The sequence below is a fragment of the Cyprinodon tularosa genome, unplaced genomic scaffold (genome assembly GCF_016077235.1).
Source record: "Cyprinodon tularosa strain WSP-4 unplaced genomic scaffold, ASM1607723v1 ctg24, whole genome shotgun sequence".
NCBI classification, from domain to species: Eukaryota; Metazoa; Chordata; class Actinopteri; order Cyprinodontiformes; family Cyprinodontidae; genus Cyprinodon; species Cyprinodon tularosa.
In genome coordinates, this window is record NW_024038896.1 from 1,173,271 (window position 1) to 1,193,810 (window position 20,540).

General features: G+C 37.4%; 1 protein-coding gene across 1 annotated transcript; it reads right to left on the reverse strand.

Moving 5' to 3' along the window:
* Nucleotides 1–1,390: 1,390 nt before the first annotated feature.
* On the reverse strand, nt 1,391–20,217 carry LOC119785070 (potassium voltage-gated channel subfamily H member 5-like). The gene is made up of 12 exons (XM_038287467.1): nt 20,014–20,217; nt 18,573–18,696; nt 17,606–17,712; nt 17,376–17,504; nt 14,153–14,268; nt 13,672–14,064; nt 12,599–12,691; nt 10,589–11,018; nt 6,743–6,942; nt 4,356–4,608; nt 3,909–4,105; nt 1,391–2,883 (listed from the first exon to the last, which is right to left on the reverse strand). Exons 1-12 carry the CDS (start codon nt 20,084–20,086, stop codon nt 1,810–1,812), a joined length of 3,189 nt encoding a protein of 1,062 aa, XP_038143395.1. The 5' UTR covers nt 20,087–20,217; the 3' UTR covers nt 1,391–1,809.
* Between the last annotated feature and the right edge of the window lie 323 nt (nt 20,218–20,540).

Consider the following 20,540-nt stretch of genomic DNA (forward strand, 5'->3'; position numbering starts at 1 on the left):
AACCATGATCATTTAAATCATCTAAACAAAAAAAATATACCTGAGAAAGTTCAGTTGCATATCAGAATAATTTTTAGGTTACCTGTTTAAAATAAATCAATCATACATGTTAAAGAAATGAAAGAGTATATAACTACTATGTTGCTCCATTCCTCTTTATGTGCACAGGGAAATGAGCTTGTGAACACATTAATGTGCAGCTGAATGATATTTATTATCACCCGTTAGCTCTTCATGCTTCCCTACTATGTGATAAAAGATGTAGCATCTTCTTAATAAGACTCCTGTGGAAAAAAATAAAGGTAAAACCCTATGCATCTCTATATTGTAGGAGGCTTTGCTTTTTAAGGCACATATAGTTAATTGACTTCAAAGGTGGTAGCTTTAGTGCAGAACAATGGGGGAGTAGGATCCATTCTGCATCTGGAGCAGCTGAGTTAGCTCCAGTTTCAGAGGGAACAAAAAGCCCAAACTGTCTGTTTTTCTCTGAGACACGAGCAGATGAACTTCCAAAAGAGTTATAAAACAATCCACTGGACTTTGTTTCCAAGTTTGAAGATGTCTCGCTTCCCATCCAGGAAGCTTTTTCGATTCAAAATGTCAGAAATAGCGTTGAGTTTCACCAGCACAAGCAAATGAATGCACATCAAACATGATTCATTAACAAAAATCTGCAAACTAACATTGTAAAAGTAAATCATTAAACACATAATGCTGTGGTTTGGTCTTAATGAAAGTTAAAAATCCTCAGCTTCATTTATATCTATGAGGAATCAACCCTGATCAGAGCGGCCGGTTTTTCGGTCCACTGCTCACTCCAGACTTACTTCATTTTCCTCTTTTCATCCTTAATACCAGAGTCAGACCTGAAGACAGGGGTCAGGCAGGGGCTCTAATCCTGTAGAAATAGATGTGGTTGGAGCTTTCTCCTTCTTTACGTCAGAACCTAAAATCTAAAAGCTTACTTTTGAGGATGGGGGCCATATTCTCCTCATTCAGGTCTTGTCTTCGTTTTGGACTTGCTGGAGTCTAGATTTAGTTTTTTTTTTTAGGAACAATTAAGACCATGAATGAAACTTCCCTAACCTAACCAAGACTTGACTGCAGCACAATGAATGGGTTCATTTTAGCTGTTTCTAGATAGTTTTCACCCATCTCAAACCGTTTGTCTCCAGTTTTTCATTTTAATGCTAAGAGCAAACGCCCTCCTAATAATACAGTGAGCAAAAAACTGTTTTAAAGAGAAAAGTATTTCTCTATTATCCATTAATATAGTCATTCCTTTAAATTTAATCTGTAACACTCATTAAAGGTGGTATGTTCCTTCCACTGTGCCATTACCTCTAGCCGGGTCATGCCTCTGTGTACCAGTGGGGATGTAGTGAAACATACCAAATGGACTAAATGAGAAAATCAACAAATAGTTTTTATCTTTTTTTATATGATTTTAACTTTAAAATACTTAGTTTAAGCATCACCTGAGCATCATTCGACAAAACCCTTTACTTGGATTGACGTGCATAAAAGCTGCGGATTAGATTCTGTGTTGCTTTAAAATTCATAAAATGTTTCAATTTCCAGCAATCTGTTGTGTTTTAACTTTTTTTTTTGTTCATAAATTGTTGCGGTGCCTTCTTGAATTACACTGCCATAAAAAGTGCACAAGATTCCAAAACAGAAATCCCTGGGTTTCGATGCATAGGTTACATGAAGTAATATAAACATGCAGTCAAGTTTTTAGTGCTCAAAAGTCTTCTAGTCCAGCAGGACATGCAGATTGTGGATCTAAATATACAGTCTTGAATGAAGTCACAAAAATTCCTCTTCTGCTTTGGGTGCTACGACTCTTGAAGCCATGACCATGTCATGACTTTTTATCCTCACCTTTGAAGAAGCTGGAGGCAGCGAAAGTCTCCTTTTAGATGACAATAATCTGAGGACTTCGCTAACCTGTGATTCTAGGAGTGAGAGCCGGCTACTCAGTTTCCTGATGTCCCCTTTGAGCTCCAGTTTGGCGTCGTGCAGCGCTGTCTGGAGCAGGGATTGTTCAGACACCGGCTGGAGGAAAGAGTGCCTCAGGGATACCTCTGTGTAAACCCCCACGCTGTGCTCGAACGGACTCCTGTCCAGAGGGCTCTTTTCCATGGGGCTTCGCTCAAAGGAGCTCCTGGAGTCTCCGGCTCGGTCGATGCGCAGGTCACTTTTTGTGATGCCACTGTCGCAGGAGTCGGTTTTGTGCAGGATGCTTACTTCCTCTGCTGCTGCATTGCCCCCCTCTGTGCTCACCGGCTGCCCACTGTCCTCTGATTCCTGGTTCTTTTTGGATGCTGCCTGCTCTCCTGAGGCCTGTGGTGCTGTCGGCCGCTCTGCTTTCTCCGTTTCATTTTCCTTCTGAACAACAGGAAGCACTGGTTCGGAAGATACAGTGCTTTTAAACCTCGCCCACCCTCGCCCACCTCTGCTGCCTCCACCAGCAACTGTACCACTACTCTCAGTAGCTTTTAAGCTCCTCTGACTCGGCATCAACTCCACGGTTACTTGGGTACATCCCTGCTCTGACTTTCCAGAGTCATTGCACTCTTGCAGAGAAGCAGCAATGCTGCTTCTTCTGCTTTTATTTCCCGCTTCCATGCAGGAATTGGTGCTGACTTTCTTCTCCTGATTGAAGGAGGTGGAGTCAGCTTGGTGGCTATGCCGTGGCTCCATCTGGACACAGTTTTGTTCTGAGTAAGTTTGCGTTTCATTTGGGGTTTGAGAGTCTCGCTGCTGCCTGAACCTCTGGAACAACTTGCGAACAGGGTGATCATCAGGAATGGAGAGAGAAACCTCACTCCTCTGCCGCTCCTGCTCTCTCTTCACATCAGCAATCTTTCTGAAGATTACCTGCAGCACAGAAATGAGAGCAATCACATACAGAGCAAAACAGACATGGTAGCATAAATATGCTACCATGTCTGTGATAAAACAGAGCATCTCTATAGTATGGTGCAGCCATCACCATGCGTGTTGCAGGGATGCATTGTTTAGGATGCAGTATAGTATTGTGGCCCTCTTACTTTTAAAAATGGCTTTCTAACAGCCAAGCCATCTTCAATGCCAGATTTGTGTTGTGCAGGACTAACACCTAACTTCCTACATATGAGCTGTGTATCTTTGCAGCTCTCCCAGGGTTACCATGGGGCTCCTGGTCTTTCTTTGAATATTAACATCTTTGAATCTCAACGTCTAGGTGGGTTCGTAGCTGTGCCATCTACTTAGTTTTTCAGCTGTTGGTTTAAACAGTATTCTCTGAGAAGTTTTAAACTCTAGATCATTTTCTATATACTTACTGTACTTAAGATGCCTTTTTCTACCAATGGAATATGTTTAGAGGAATATACACGCATGCCACACTTTTCAGATAATTTCCTGCAAAAACTTTGAAAAGCAGCTATAATAGCTCCATTATATAAGATCCCAATGATATATTCTGAAAATATGGGGAAATGTTAAAAGCTGTATAACAAAAAATAAATAATAATAATGAGCCCTCTGGTGAATACAAAGGTAATTAACTTTATTTTGTTTTAGTTGCACAAATTTGTAGCAGGTTGTCAAAATAAATTGCTGTAGTAAAAAAAAAAAAATCTATTCATCTCCTTTTTCGCTCTTAGTAACATTATATATTTATGACTTTGTTTAGTTTGTTCTGCAACCTCAGACATTTTCCCACACAAGCAGAGTCCTGAATCAACTTCAAAAAGAGTAACCATGAATACTTCATGAGATGTTGATGCAATAAGGTAATATTACAAGAATAAATGAAGAGCTTAGCCTAAAGTTTAGAAAGAAAAACATGTCAGGGTCTTAGGGGGATAAATACAATATAAGGCATGTGAAAAATCAAGTTCCCTGCATCATTCTTTTACCCGTTTCCGTAGATTACAGGTCAGGATGAGGTTACGCGAGAAGGAGTTGGCGAATGCGGTGTAGAACTCCAGCACCCTCATCAGAGCTTCTCTCCTGATGACGTGCAGGTCACAGTAGGTCAGCGCTCGCACGTTTGCACAGGCTCGAGCAAGCGTGGTCTCCTTCCAGAAGACATCTCCGAATACATCCCCTTTACCTAGAGGAATCCACACATCATCAGCTTATGAATAAAAAGATAAAACTTGTTTGGTTTGAAGCCATGTTTTGTCTTCTCATAAATCAATTTGAATGCACTTTGATGGATATATTGGTATACTTGTCTACAGATTACAGGATTATAAGTCTATATTTTTACTGTTTAATTAAGACACAAAAACCTCTGTTTACATGTCAGATGTCAACATATCTCCAAATAAAACCAAGCCTGGAGTTTTCTGTTAAAGTACCGAGTATTGCGATGACCTCATCATCTTGGATGACTTCGAGTGAGCCGGACACAACAAAGCAGAGGGTATCTACGCTTTCCCCGATGTGGAAGATGAGGTCTCCAGGCGCGCAGTGCGTGGTCTGGAACTCCACAGCTAGGGAGCGTAAACAGCCGTCGCTCGCCAGACGAAACGCTGGATGGTCGTTGAACACCTGCCTGTTGAGGTGCACGCAGATGTCTGCACGCATGTCCTTGGGACAGATGGAGAGAACCTTTGGGATGGGTGGAGAGACAGAGGAGGTCAGATTTGGCTTTCAAGAGTGTTTTGTTCAAATCTAATTAAAAAGTAAAATATCGCAGAGAGGTCAAAGCTGAATCTGCAAAGGAAAAGTTTAAAGTTGTGTTTTGCAGTAAGGTTATGAGCATCAATATCTTCCCTGTGATAGATTGCACACCTCATAACATTACCTTAATGAAACAAAGATTAGATTTACTCCTAAATAAAATTTCAATCCGAACCTGAACTAAAGCAGACTAAGCATTCATTCTGTTTTGATGCCAAAGTTAACTGAATTGGCTGCAAGCAGATCTGCAATAACAAGGAAACAAACTTTCTATCTATTTTTATGCTCAGTAAAACGGATGCAGGGACTAAATAAGCATCAAATATGTTGCCATAGTATAAAGGCTTCCATTTTAACATAAAAGTCAAATAAGAATAAATCTGGAATTACAATGTTTTACTTCTTGATGCCGACTAAAATGGAAATTGAACGGAAGAAAAAGGAAATAGTTGAAATCATGCAGGAACTATTGCCTTCCATGAACACAAAAATTAATATTTTAATGGCCGTAAAATTCCTTAATAGAACCGATCAGTGACAAACCAGAAATATGTCCTCTGGTGGTGAAAGGATCTTACAGATCTTACATGGGGTCTGAATACGTTAAGGAGAGACATTAGCTCTTTTTATGAGGCATGAGGATATCGCCTCTACCTACTTGGTTTAGCTAATTATATCAAGATTAAGCGTTATCAAGTACACCTTAAGTTGCCATTAATCTTGGCTGTGTGGTAGATGGCACATTAAATGCTATCTAATAACCTGAATTCAGTGTAAAATTTAAGGAGTGACTGAACTTTTGCAATAAATCAGAATTGTATATAAATCCTCAACAAGGCATAAAGAAACAATTAAAAGTAAATATTTTCTGGCCTTGGATGTAGTGTTTGAGACACCCCTTGTTAACAGGCTACAGTATTAATAAATCCAATCTGTCAGAATCTATCAGTCACCAAACTACAATTTGCTGATTAGACTGAGCTGAATCAATATAAATGTGTTATAAAGCCCTCTGAGATGACAAAAACTGACACCAACACACTCAAAACACTGGACTCTATGGTATTGAACTAGCAGCAAGGCTTTTAGATGTTGTCTAGAAACATTGATTCCCTCTAAAAAATCCATTTCGCTTTTTTTTCAGTCAGTTACTGAGTATTTACTGCTGGGTTTGGGACTTTAAATGCTTAATGCTTTCTATCAGATGTCTGCAATCATCAACCCTCCTATCTACATGTATCTACATGCCCCTTTTGCCCATTGAACTCCTTGGAGTTTTAGCATAATTATTAAGTGGCTCTTGCAGGCAGTTAATAGTTTATGATGATCAACCCCCATCAAAATGCATGAAAAAGTGATTTGCTTGAAGCATAATCCCGTTATTTTCACATAAAGACATGAAAACACGTACCATTAATGAAAGAAACTGTATAATGGCAGTTATTTAATGTTGTTGCTGTAAACCAGCTTAAACACAATGCCTCTAAATAACTTAAAGTAAACCAACTGGCCGTATCTAAGATCCATATCTGTCCTATTTGCTGGTTAGAAATTTAAACCTTCCGAAACCTTAAGCTATCTATTTTTATTATGAGAAGGACTAAATCTTATAAATGTACTATGGATGATGGCAGCAAAGAAGTATCATAAACTCCATGTGAGGTATTACTGTAGCAGTTTTACAGGAAAATAATGGTAACAATAAAAAAAATAAAGTAATAAGAAATTAAGGTTTTATCAGTTAAAGCTTAAAAATCTTTCAGCTTGCTTGTTTTATTCAACTTTAGGGGATTTAACTACAATTAAATACTCTAAGTTCTTATTTGATGGTACAGTTCCTCATTATCAAGTGATAAGTGCAAATCTTTCAGGGAGTTTTTATTAATTTTCTTCTAAAAATAAAAGGAAACCTATAGGTTCATTATGTGTGAGTGCAGAAAGAAGACAATGCCAACAGAACCTATTGATTTCTTTCATTTTATGTGATGATTCAGCTTGGAATAGAGTTATCTGGTGAAAAAGCTTAGGATAGTTTTTTAAATGTAAGTGTCAGCATGGGTACCTTGTCTGTGTCGATTCCTCTAGACATGGCCCAAGTGGAGACGATGAAGTCCATGACCCGCTCGCTCAGACCTTTGGGAACCTGATAAAGCTTGAGGAAGTCGCGTACGTTGTTGAGCATCTCGTGGTATCGGTTTGTGTTGGTGTACATCTGCTGGAAGATGGTGGTGACGTTTCCAAAGATGGTGGCATACAGCAGCGCTTAGAGGGAAAATGATCAAAAAATGTAAAACAAAATCACTAAGATGATAGAGCAAACGTGTAATTAATTTTGAAAAATAGGAGGGAAGAATGTGCTTTATTTATAAGAATAATAGTGATATAAGGTATTGTTACTACCTGGCAAAAAATAGCGGAGGGTGTGCAGTAAACAAAAAGCAGTTTGTCAATTATTTATAGTTTCATATCATCACATTTATCTTTCCTCGTTTCACAGTCAGCATTGTGAGCAATTTTTACTTTGAATGGCACCAATTTAGAAACAACACAACCACACATAAATACAACTAGTGATGCTTTCAGTCCTTATGATATAATTTTCCCTGCACGTTTGTTCAGTAAGAGCGCTGTGCTGCTGTGACCTCAAAGAGTCAGTCAGTATCTCATATCGTGACGTTTTACCCACTCAAGGAGAAAAACTTTCCATTCACCACAGCAGGAGCACAGAGGTCAGGACACATATCTACAATGATGGCTCATTGTCCAATTCCTTCCCTGCAGCCTGCAGGCAGCTCTCCTCCCTCTACAATAGTTCCCGTGGTTAATTATCGTATCTGTAGCAGGAACTTTATCAGATGCAACTGAAGCTGACACGAGCATTGTTACTGAGGGAGTCTCGTAGCGACCGGGCCACCATCAGAGTAATGGGTGTTTATTTCGGGATGCACAAACCTCGGAGCGTGGCTGTCACTTTCTGAGTCCTCACTGGTTTTGTTGCATCACTTTTCATGCTGTTTTACAGTAGCTGCTTAAAGGTTAAAGGTACAGCGATGTTGCTCAATCAGTGGATGGTGAAAGTAACGTATGCAGATATACTGACACAAGTTTATGTTAATTTAAGCAAAAACTACAACACCGCCAACAGATTCCCCTTTTTGAGTAGAGGTAATTTTACTAGACAGTAGTGTTAGTTATATTTATCAAGGCAAATCTATAAAAAATAAAAAAAAACTAACTTGTATTTTACTGAAAAGGGAAGAAAAATCCGATAATTAATTAAGTTTAAAAAAAAATCAAATAAACATATTATTTTTAGACAGATAGATAGATAGATAGATAGATAGATAGATAGATAGATAGATAGATAGATAGATAGATAGATAGATAGATAGATAGATAGATAGATAGATAGATAGATAGATAGATAGATAGATAGATAGATAGATAGATAGAACAATTTACTATCCTTTTATAAACTAACTTTTATATTAGGTGAAATTGGACTGAAACGGTGATTGCTAGACCTGCTGTAAATGCATTGGGTGGAAATATTTCCCTTTTTAAGTCATTTGCACTTTTCCTTTTAAGTAGAGCATGTTTTAGTTCAGCTTTGATGGATATTAATTCCTCAGATTTTCTTAGGTTAGCTTTGAAAGTTTGACAAACTGCTAAACTGGACATAATTCAGGAACCTACATGGATAGCATATATTAGGTCAAAATGAATCAAGCATCATGAAAAATAGAACAATTTCCTTCATCAAAATTAAAAAACAAAAAACAAAGAAACAATTACCTAAAGATATACATTATGGTCTAAGTTTGAACTTTGAGACGTTAAATGACTGCAGGTGAAAATACTAAGAGGCTGAACAAGTTCCCTTAGAGAACTACATCGTTTGCAATAGTCATAAATTACTAATTTAATTATATACATTTTCTATAAGTAAACCAAATATTCTTACTGTTAGATAAGCAAAGGAATACAACTTATAGAGATGTGTAATTGCTGAGTGAGACATCAGTGATGTTACACAACAGTACAGTACATGATCTGTGGTGCAATGTACCGCAACGTGTCTACATCAGCTTCATACTGTTCCAGAGGTTCAAGGGTAATTCTGCAACACATTTTCTTTAATCGCAGGCGTCTCAGGAAACCTAATGTGATTTAATTCTCTTGTTTGTAAAAAGCTGAGTTTGGAAAGGATTCGTATGATAAATCTAACAGGAGGACAATGATTTTGCGTGAGATAAAGGGACCTTCAGAGAGACAGGCTGTGATGGGCACTGAAAATGTCTCTTCTTATCAACGACAAAAAAACTCAACTGTGATTTAAGGCTGCGGTGAAAGAGGAGAACGCTATGATTCGCTTTGTTGGATTCAAGTTTCTGTAACTTTTTTTATTTATTTTTACAGCTTTACAGTTTGTCTCACCTTAATTCAACAATCAGGAGTGCTCATGCCTAAGTTGTCCTAAAGACATTATCAATAATTATGTGATCAATGCATATATATATATATATATATATATATATATATATATATATATATATATATATATATATATATATATATATATATATATATATATGTTAAGATGACTGCAAGAAGATATGCAAGACTTCCTGTCCAACATATTCACCATATGTTGTTATGCTGGCAGCTGTTACGTAGCCAGCAGGACTGCAGGCAGCACGATGCAATGTGCAAGCAAGTGTTCAAACTGTTTAGTCTCTTTTTAGGATTCTGCTCACTCATTATGAATACATGAACGGGATTAAAAACAGAGAGTACAGTTGTAACTACAAGTTAACATGCAACCATTATCAGCATGACATCTTGGGCTTTATTTGTTGATTTTTAAATTGTTTTCAGATTAATAAGGATTTCATTCTTAAAGGATTGTCTCAAACAGTACAAGGTTAAAGTTACACTTCAAATCTTAAAATAACAAAAAAAACAAAATCTAATATAGCATTATTTAGCAATCTTTGTTGGGAATTTAAACTTTATTCTTGGTTTTTATTTCCAAAAAAAGATGTTTAAACTTTTTTAACAATTGAGGTGCCGCTAAAAAAGGAACCCCTGCTTCAAAACCTGACTCCTTTAAACTTGATAAGAAATTACAGCTACCAAACGTACATCCAAACGTCTTCCTGGGAAAGGCTTTAATTTCTAACAGGGTGGATATTGAGCTAATCAAACTCATTTGAAGAATGTTTGGAGGTCAGGATGACAGTTTACGACCTGAAAATTGAAACATTTTCCAAGCACGGTGGCGGCAGCATCATGCTGTGGGGCTATTTCTCATCAACATGAACTGTTACACTCTACAAATACGGGAGTACATATAAAAAAAACTGACAAAATGATGTCAGAAGCTGGTTAATGTTTACAAAAACACGTGTTTGCTATATTTACCATAGGGTAGTGAAAGAATGTATGTATGTTTGACTCTTAAAAGCTACATTAAAATTCAGAGAAAGATCCAACCTGTGAATCCAATTCCATTTCATGACAATCACTGCATGTTGTGTCCTTCCATCCAAAAAAAGGAACAGCTAATGGTGATGATGACTGTATAGAACCTTTTTTTTTATTAACATTAACAAATGTGCAGACGATGCTTATATATTCATCCTCTGCCCAGTTTAAACAACCTATCTCTGCAATCACATAGCTTTACAATGTTATATCACCCTTTACTGCCTTGATGTTCTCTAAGCATCTAGCTCTACCCACAGTCAATCAAATTGGGCCACAGTCGCAATGGTACTATGAAACTGTTGTGCAACATCAGACCTACTAGATTTAATTCCACTTCATCTAATGCTAACATCCACCCACCATGTATATGAAGGGCTCTGCAAACTTTAAAGCAAACTGTGGATAAATGAGTACTTACAGCCCACCATCATCATAGCAACAGAGAAAATCTTCTCTCCGTCTGTTGTTGGAGCAATGTTGCCAAATCCAATGGTGGTGAGACTCGTCATGGTGAAATAGAGAGAAGAAACATACAGGGTGTCTTTGCTAGGGCCGCCTTCCCACCGGCCTGTCCCACTGGCGTTATACCGGTACGGCTTTCCGATGCTGAGGGCGAGCTGGTAGAGCCAACTGTCTGTCTTGATGCTGTTGGTGGTCTCGTCAATGACCTCATAATCCCCAATGCTGTACCAGATGCAGGCGAGCCAGTGGGCCACCAGACCAAAGACACACACCAGGAGGACCAGGACGGCTGCTCCGTACTCCAAGTAGTGGTCAAGCTTCCTGGCGACCCGACCAAGGCGCAGCAGGCGAATCACCTTCAGGGAGCTGAACAGGCTGCTGAGACCCTGCAGGAATAAAGCAGACTCAGAATTGTATCTTAAGCTTTGAGAAACAAGGGGTTTCTTCATGAATTTCCTGAAATTAATTAAAATGTTAATCATATAAAGATTGAAGACTTCTTTATTTTCCCCATATAAGTATGTATAAGTTTTCCTTGAGTAATAGAAACAGAAACGATAAATTCAACAGAAGTACGTTTTAATCAGCGATGATATGTACAAACAGTAATGTAGTCACCTGGTGAGCGTAAACCCAACATTGACTCTTTTGTTAACTTCCATCAACACCTGTTGGCAAAATATAAATGTATCTTTTATCCTGTCTGCAGACATAAACAGCTGAGTCACTCATTGTGTTCTGTTGTCTGGGTCTTCTCATCTTATGTTTCTAATCGACCCATGAGTGTGTCTGGCCTAAAAGCAAGCAGAAAGATATTGATGCTCTAGAGTAATAGAGGCCCACAACTACCATACCACGCAAGATACCAGGTGCAGGCTATGCAAAGAGGCCCCAGAAACAATCCACCACCTCACAGCAGGGTATAAGATACTGGCAGGAAAGGAATACATGGAACATCATAACCAAGTGCCTGGTATAGTTTACAGAACCATCTGCGCAGAATATGAACTGGAGACCCCAGGTCAAAATTGTAGCCACCTCCTAAGGTGCTGGAGAATGACAGAGATCCTGTGGGACTTCCAGATATAATCAGACTAAATTGTTGTGCCCAACCAACCGGACATTGTTATAATTGGTAAACAGCAGAGGACAGCCATAGTGGGTAATATGGCCATCCCAAATGATGGACACATCACGAAAAAAGAATACCAAGGGCTCAGGGAAGAACTAAAGAGAGCCTGGAAGGTGAAGTCAACAGTAGTGCCCATGGTCATTGGAGCACTCGGGGCAGTAACCCCTACATTGCAGAACTGACTACAACAGATAGGGATTAATGGAGCCTTATTGTACCTGTTATCATTAGTGTTGTTTTAAAATTGTCAAACAAATGTTTTAAGGAAGAAACCAAAGGGCTACAGATGTTTACATATTGTAATCAAACAGCTGCAACAGGAAATGCGGTGAGAAGTCTACTACAGGCGTTTTTCAGTTCAAGACAGAAATAATGCAAGACATTTTTAATTCAGTGGAATAAAAAAAAAAATGTGTTCCCCGGAAGGAATTAAAGTCATAGGGAAACAGCTGTTCCAACCGTTGCATTTCCGAATTCTCCCGAGTGGTGCTTTACATGAGTGAATGAAGTGAATGTGATTGGTTGATCATCAAGGGGGCGGGATTGTTGTGGTGGAAGGTTCGCAAGCAAGTTTGGTTGTGGCCGGTGTCTCGGAAGCATCTTGCTAACCAGTTAGCAACTTAGTGCTATTAGGTTCCCAATGGGAAATGACATTGGGACCAATTAGCGCTTAGTAACGGCACTGTCAAGGAACGCTATGGACAGCGGAAACATGCAAGAGGAGGAGGGTTTTGTATCAGAGGTCGTGGAGTGTCTCTTTCATCATGCATTTTGTATTTATTTTGATTTGTCATTTAAATATGATTTCCCTACGACTTTAAAGAAAAGACTTACTGGAAGTACGGAGTCTTCTGTCCGTGTGAAATTTCTGTGGAAATTTGAAAAGTCACGGAGATGACTTGCTGGGTAGGCAGGTGGGGTGACGTCCTACAATAGACGATAAAACAAACATGAATTAGGCTTTAAATGTTGTCTAAAATACCCATGAAAAATAAAACTTCTAGGGGCTTCAGCCCTATATGCAAATAACTATAACAGCAATTTATTTTAATAAAAAAACATATTTTATACAGCAAAGTTACAAAAAAAAAATTATTTTTCAGATTTTGCACTTTTCAACAAATTTTTCTAAAATGTTCTTTTAAAAGCCTATTTTAGTCTGTAACTGCAGTGAACTGCCTTATTCAACGCTCTTGATGCAGTTTCCCAGGCTTAAGCAGGAAAGATGACCTGAATCTGAAATCTGATTCAAGGCGAGTGCTCAAAGCATAATAAAAGCTGCCGTAATAAGCGCTGGACTACACTTCTGACAATATGTTGTTAGATGTATCCTCAGTAGGGCAGAAACAATTCATTGGATTAGTTGTGATTAATCGATTATGGAAATAATCGTCAATTAATTTTAGTAATCTTTTAATTGTTAACCGGCTTGTAGAGACTCTAAAATGTGTCTTTGGCTGACAGAAGAACCCACTTAGAGCAGTAATTATACCAATATATGTAAAAAAAAAATAATGAAATTGCAATTAAGATAAACATTTTGTCTGTCATTACGCTCTATCCAGAACTCCTCAAGAGGAAAAGTTTTAGTTTCACCTGGTTTAATTCTGTATAAATCTTCCTTAAGGAACTTTTTGCTATTATTGATTGATTAATTGCAAAAAGAATTAACAGATTAATCAGTTTGTAAAATAATCTTTAGTTGCAGCCCTAGTCTCTTTGAATGTAAAAAAATACAGAGAGGTGCATTTTAACCAGATGTTATGATTAGCCTAGCCCAGGCCAAAAACAAGACAATGCAACACCCACTGATTTTATGATTTAAGTTGAGTGTAATTTTATCCTCAGGTGTGAGTTCTGAAAGATGGGAAAATGATTGCCACATAAGTAAAGAAAACTCAAGTTACCTCATCCACGTTTTCGAATGCGTTGATGATGTCGTAGGGCAGGCAGGACAACAGATCAATGACGAACCACGTCTTCAGGTAATTCATCCGAATCAGCTTTGCGTCTGAGATGATCTCTCCAGCCGGACCCACGAAGGTTGTGTGGAAGTTTAGGACAATGTCAACCAGGAAGATGACGTCGACCACACTGTCCACCACCAGCCAGGCCAGGTTGTTGTGCTTGGTTCTGAAGGAAACATTGTAGGGAACCATGATAGCAGTGTAGAAAGTGAGGATGAGGATGACCCAGTCCCATGTGGTCTTGAAGGTGCAGTAGTGGAGGATGATGTGTGGAGGGGTCTTAGGAGCCTCTTGCTTATATGTAGGGAGGATGTCCGATCCCAGCTGGAGAGCCTTTTAATAAGTAAGTAAAAAGAATCTCATATTCAATATGAATGTTGGAGATGAATCTGGTTACAATTTAGGGAGTCGTTCTGCTCACCTCAGCCAGTCGGGAAGGCTTGTGGTTGACCTCAGGATTGTTCAGAGGAGCTAACTGCTGCACCAGGTTACGATTGTTGGTCAGTGCCCTTGTGAGCCTGGCAAATTTCGCCCAGCCTATGAATACAAAATATTTACATGTTAAATTTAAACATATTACAATCTTAAACTTCAGTTTTTTTATGGTGATTTTATGAGACAATAGATAATAGGATGCTAAAGAAGCATTGTGTGTCTTTGTATTTATGACACTTTTTTCTGATGCCCTTAAACAAAATCTTTTTGTCCTCATAAGCCATCTGATAAGTTAATAATCTCTAACTATGCATACTTTAACCTCAGAATAAATGCAGCCTTTTTGGAAATAATCAGCTTTTTTTTAACTCTGATGATTTCCAGATAAAACAATATCCCAAGTTTCAAACATCTCTGGGAGCAAAGTTCAACAACTGATAATTATCTTTTTGAAAATGGGAAGATTATGTAAAAACTATAAATATATCAAGGTTTAAAACACACACCTGAAAAAGAAAGCATTTAAATCTAACACTCCCAAAGCCATCCCATTGTGAAGTACAATGGTGGCAGTATAATGCTCAGAGATAATAGGAAAAGGGCTGGAACTCAAGGCAGGCTTTTTAGATGAGGGGTCTGCTATCTGCAGCAACTGACTCATTAATCTTTATTAGCCGTCCACAGGTGTCTCTGATAACTGTGGCCACTGATGCTACAGTGTTTTTATTAAAGGGAGGATAAGAAAATATTGAATCATGTTGGTTCCAAATATGTTAATGAGAATTACCTGATCTAAATTTTTTATGTGCGTTTTCATACATTTTTCTTTTTATAATTAGTTATAACAACAATATGTGATCATGCTTTCATGTAAAAAATGTTATATTTTCCTGGAAACTTTAAAAAATATAAAAAAGGTGATATTATTTTATTTTACTATTTTTTATTTACTAATGTCATATATGACACAGATTTTTTCATGTAGGTTTGCGGCTTAAGATGTAATTTATTTAGGAAAAGTGAGACAAAAATAGTAATTATTTCTAGTTCCAGACTCCTTAGAGGCTACAGAAGACAAATAACCTAAACATGCATTCAGATTTGGAAAGTAAATAGTAAATACATTTTATTTACATAGCACTTTTCTCATTTAAATGTATCAGAAAGCTCTCCAAAGTAAGATATAAGAAAAGGAACATAAGTGCATTCAAACAAAAAGATAGATAACAAATAATATGAGAGAACAAACAGATGACAGCACTACTCTTATTAACTAAAAGCTTGTTTAAATGGAAAAGTTTATATTGCAGAATCTCAAACTGTTAAAGTGGTCCAGTCAAAGAACGATCGGGAATCTATGGCCATGCTTTCAAAATGATGTTCATAGACATGATCTTGTCAATCTGACTGATTTTTAGCTATTTAGCAAAGAATAATCAAGAATTTAGGTTTCTAGATGTGCAAAGGTAGCAGAGGCATATCCCAAAGGACACGAAGCAGGGACAACAGCATAAGGTGGCTTTATAAAGCGCTGACTCAGGAAAACTCAATACAACGCCCTTCTTTTCAGGTTTCTACTTCAGCATCGTTTAATTTACCTTCCAGAATTATTCACCTATTTCTGTTACTCTAACAAAAAAAAAAACTGAAAATACATTTAAATCAGAGCTCTCATCCTAAAACTAGTGCTTTTATTGTGTAAAATACCTTTAAAAATCACTCTTCATATATTTGAACTGTGTGAGCTCATTGCTTAGGAGAGTGAGCAATGGATTATTTCTTCGTTTTCTGTATTACTGGTGTGGAACTTTAATCCATTTAGGCTTAGTGGAAATAAAAACTTTAAAAGGAACATATTTTGGTAGATAAATCACTGGATAACAGAATAAATCACTGGATAACATACTGAAAAAAATTATGCAACAGCTTTTGGCATTTACTTAATCATATTTAGTTACTTTAATACAACTGTTGCATGTCCTACCCTGCTAACATGAAAAAATTGTCTTAAAGTAACTAAATATGATTAAGTAAATTCAAAAAATGGTTGCAATTTTTTTTTCTGTGAAATCCCTGGAAAACAAATTAAACTATACAGTATAGTGACTGATTTGGTAGGCTTGAAATAAAAGGCAGACACGGATTTTATTGCAAAAGTTCTGCTTGTGGAATCACTTTACTTCATGGTCCTGAGTGGGTGAAAACATTATAAGCTAACCTTGCCTTCGAGCTGATTTCTCAAGGTAATTTTTGCGTTCACAAACACATGAGTATTCATTTAGTCCTGCTTCAACCGCTAGACAACATCCCAAAACAGGTCTGCCACTCAGGTTACAGTATTATAGTTTAAGGCGGGACATATAGCTGTCAGTCTCTCTGATGACTTCACAACGGGAAAGAGAAATCCCAGGAGGGTTGTTTTTCCGCCATCCAAAAAAACAGAGCAGGGTCGGCGAACAGATCAGAGTCAGAATCAGGAAGGAGAATGACGGAACCATCCAGAGGGGAGCAAGCAGGCAGAGGAGAAACGATAATAAGAAGGCAAAGGCAAATGTAACGTCCAGAAATGGAAAGATGGGACAGAAAATATCTATGAAGCAAAACTGAGTTTGAGAATTGATGATAGTGGGGGAATAGAAAGAACGCTGGCCATTTACTCACACGATGGCTTTCTAGCTGGAAGGAGCTTCAATAAAAGGTGTCACATGTGGGAACTATGAGTGAGACTGGCAGGCACAGGTGTGCTGATTGAATGGTGAGATAGGTTAGCAGAATGAGAGATCATTAAGGAATGGTGACTCAGCTATTAATGGCAAACAGTAAGGATGATCTTAACCTTAGCGTTTAGCTCTATAGTCTGCGTGAACCTGCCTTTGTTTTAGGTTACTACTATAAAACCTGTCAACAGTACATTTTACTATTTTTTTTCCTTTTAGTCAGAGTGGCAAACTTCCTCCCCAAAGACTTAGTAAAGACCCCAGAAACCCACTGTTCACTGACCTGAACACACAACACCTGGGAAGCTCTGTGCTAAACGCCAGCAGACAACAGCCTGCAAAGTCACTCATGTGCAGTCAAGAGGTCTGAATGCATCACATTTTCTGTCTTTCATTCAACTGAATGTGTTATTTTCTTAAGAAGCCTCACATTTTGGTAGATTACTTTCAGTAACCTATGATTATTGGAGGTAAAAACTGGTTTGGACTCACCTCTGGCTGAATCATCTTCTATGGGCTGTTTAAAAAGTGTAATGTCTCTGAAGGTGCAGAGGAAAAGCACCACTTTGTCGTTTTCATTCCTGATCGGGGCGATCTGCATGTAAAGCCATATTGGTGTTCCTGTTGGGGAAATATTGCAAATAAATCAAGATTTACTTTATAATATAAATAAATCTAATGATTGATAGTGTTTTTCTTGTTTTTTATGTGTCCATACGTACTGTTCTTTGCATATAGAAGCACCTCATGAAAATTAGACTCAAGGTTGTCAAAGGTTTGTCTGATTTTGTCTATAGTCTTTTTGTCGGTCAGGTCACCATACATGAAACTGCAGAAGAGAAAAGAGAGCAAATTAAAAAAGGAGCAAGACACTTTTTGATACCCGGACTAATAATGTAAAAATCCTCCTGCCTGGGTTTTATTGTCATTTTTTTTTTATAGAGTTTGAGGAAAACTGAATTGAATTCAAATAGAATGTCCATCATTTCCTTTTTTCGCTTAATGCTTGTATAACACTGTTTCAGATGGTGGGAGGAAGCTCTATCAGAAAGCCACACAAGCACAAAACCGCCTCTTGGGTGCAAACATTCGATCTTCTAGAGAAGTAAGCAATAGTTCTAACAACTGCACCGGCATGCAGCCATGTAGATGCACATTTGTTAAACTGCTGTTTTTTTGTCTCACTAAAACCTGCAGTTTAACAAATCAAATGCAAAATATGAGCAACATCTGAAAGAAACAACATTCTTTAAATTATTATTTAAAAGCACATACATTTGCAAATCATCTTTTGTCTCTGGATCCTGGTAAATGTTTCATTATTTATTTTAAATGTAATTGTTCTAGAGTTGAAAAAGGAAGCATTTGACATGAAAACATAAAAAACATTTTTAAAAAAGCATTTAATTGAACTATAAACTTTTTAAACTTTCCTCTTGATTCAAAATAATACATCCCAGCATAGTGCTTCTAATGGATTTTTCTAACTTTCCATTATAAATTAAACAGGGCATTACAAGGAAAAAGACTCAGCTTTACAATTTAAGTTTTGGCAAAGTTTTGTAAGCAAGAATCAACAGAAAATGTGAGCTATACATCATGGTGAAGACAAAAAACTTAAAGAAATAAAGTCAAACTGTCCACTCCAGCTTGACATTCAGCTTCATTAAAGCACAGATGGCCTCTTACTTGCATGTGCTGCTCTTGTGCATGACCTCCGCTCTGTGGTAGCCGGACAGCTTGCAGAATCCATCGTTGCTGTATACAACCGGCCAGTCAAGGATCTGCGCATTCCCCAACAGAAAACTGGTTTCTGTTATAAAATAGTAGAAAAATTAGAAGTGAACATCCACATTACTCCTACTGATCTCAACCTAACAGGTCCTCCCCAGCTATAAAATAAACCCTCCATAAAACGGGCATGGAGTTGTAAATCATAATCACATCTCATCCCAACACTTCTAATTACTTAACCTGCCATGTTTAATGGAGATAAAAGGCTACTCAAGCTTACAGAAATAGTAATCTGAAGCTTCGGTGAGCAGAAATATTTGCTGATAAAAGGTTTACGTTCCAGCCTTAATGCAAATTAAATATTGATGGCAAGCCTAAAAGTTTCCAAGCCTGGTAGTTCAGAGGCAGGCTGCAGAAAGCAGAGGGAAAATTAGACCTTAGATGATGTCTATGAGTTATATTGCACAGTAAGGTGCTGATTTAACTAATTGTATAACAAGATCCTCCAAATTACCTGATGAGGTCTGTATTTCTATTTGCAACTAAAACGAAGAGGTGCAAACGCATACTGCAAGGCTTTTATTCTGTATAGTCCAGCTTTGTGCATTGTCTGCATTTACAATAAAAAATATTCGAATGCATTAATCTCGAGTTTCCCATGAAGACTGTGTCTGCCAAAGGAAGTTGTAACAGCAGCATCATTAAAAAAAGCATTACTGTAAGACATTGCTGGACTCAGGTGAACAAGTAGAGGCTATATGGGATAAATCACATTAACAGTCCCTTAAGTGGAGAGAAAGAAGCGCTCTTTTAAAAAGAGGCTGCAAGCTGAGCCTTTTTAAGTCTAGTGAGGTTCGTTTTCACATTGTCTGCGGGTGTTGTTAAAGAAACATAAAAAGAGAATATCAAAAATAGGGATATTTTGTTTTTAATGACAATACTTTTATGTTTTTTTTTAATTAACTAATAAAAATATAGTATTAATATAACCAGTCCTTGCACTAACTGCATTATGATATCTGTAACACATTAAAAAAAAAAAATAATTAAATAAAAATGCTGAAATGCTAATAAAGCAATCAGTAGATTGTGCGTCTAATTTCTGCGGCTCATGCTGTTGATCAAAGCTTTCATATAAGCAGAATAAATGGTTTTGTTTTAGTTCACTGTTCTCTCCCGGTTCGTTTGAACATTACAGCATTACATAATTATTCAGAGCACAAAAGTCAGTATCCGGAAAAAGAAAATCTGCCGCTTAACTCATAAAAATGTTTTATTTCCATGGAAACCTTTATATCCTAAATCCCCACACACTTACGCACTTGATAACAAATTAAGCAATGCAGTAAAGAACAAATAATTGACTAAACTTTGAGATTTAAAGTTTAAAACTCACCGCTGGAGCGCCGGACGATGTTTTCCAGGAAGGTATTCTGCGGAGCGACCAGCCCCCTCTTCCCTCCATGCATGGTGGAGGGATCCGGCCAGAGACTGGCTGATGCGCACAGATAGAGGAGCTGCTGCTGAGAGCTGGGCTCTGCTCACTGCAACTCTAACCACAACTATCAAGCTGCTCAGAGTGGGAACAACGAATCCGGTGAATGGTTTGAAAACAAAAATAAAAGCCTCATACTACAACGTTTTTTAAAAATAGTCTACATACATACAATTATCTATAAAAATTCAAAAGTCTGTAAGAAAGCTTTAACTTGACCAAATTATAATCTTACATATTTTCCACCAGGATTTAGACCTGTGTAAAATGTAACTTGTAAAATAAGACTAACAAAAAGACTAAAAAAGACTAAAAAGACTAAAAAGACTAAATACATATATATATATATATATATATATATATATATATATATATATATATATATATATATATATATATATATATATATATATATATATATATATATA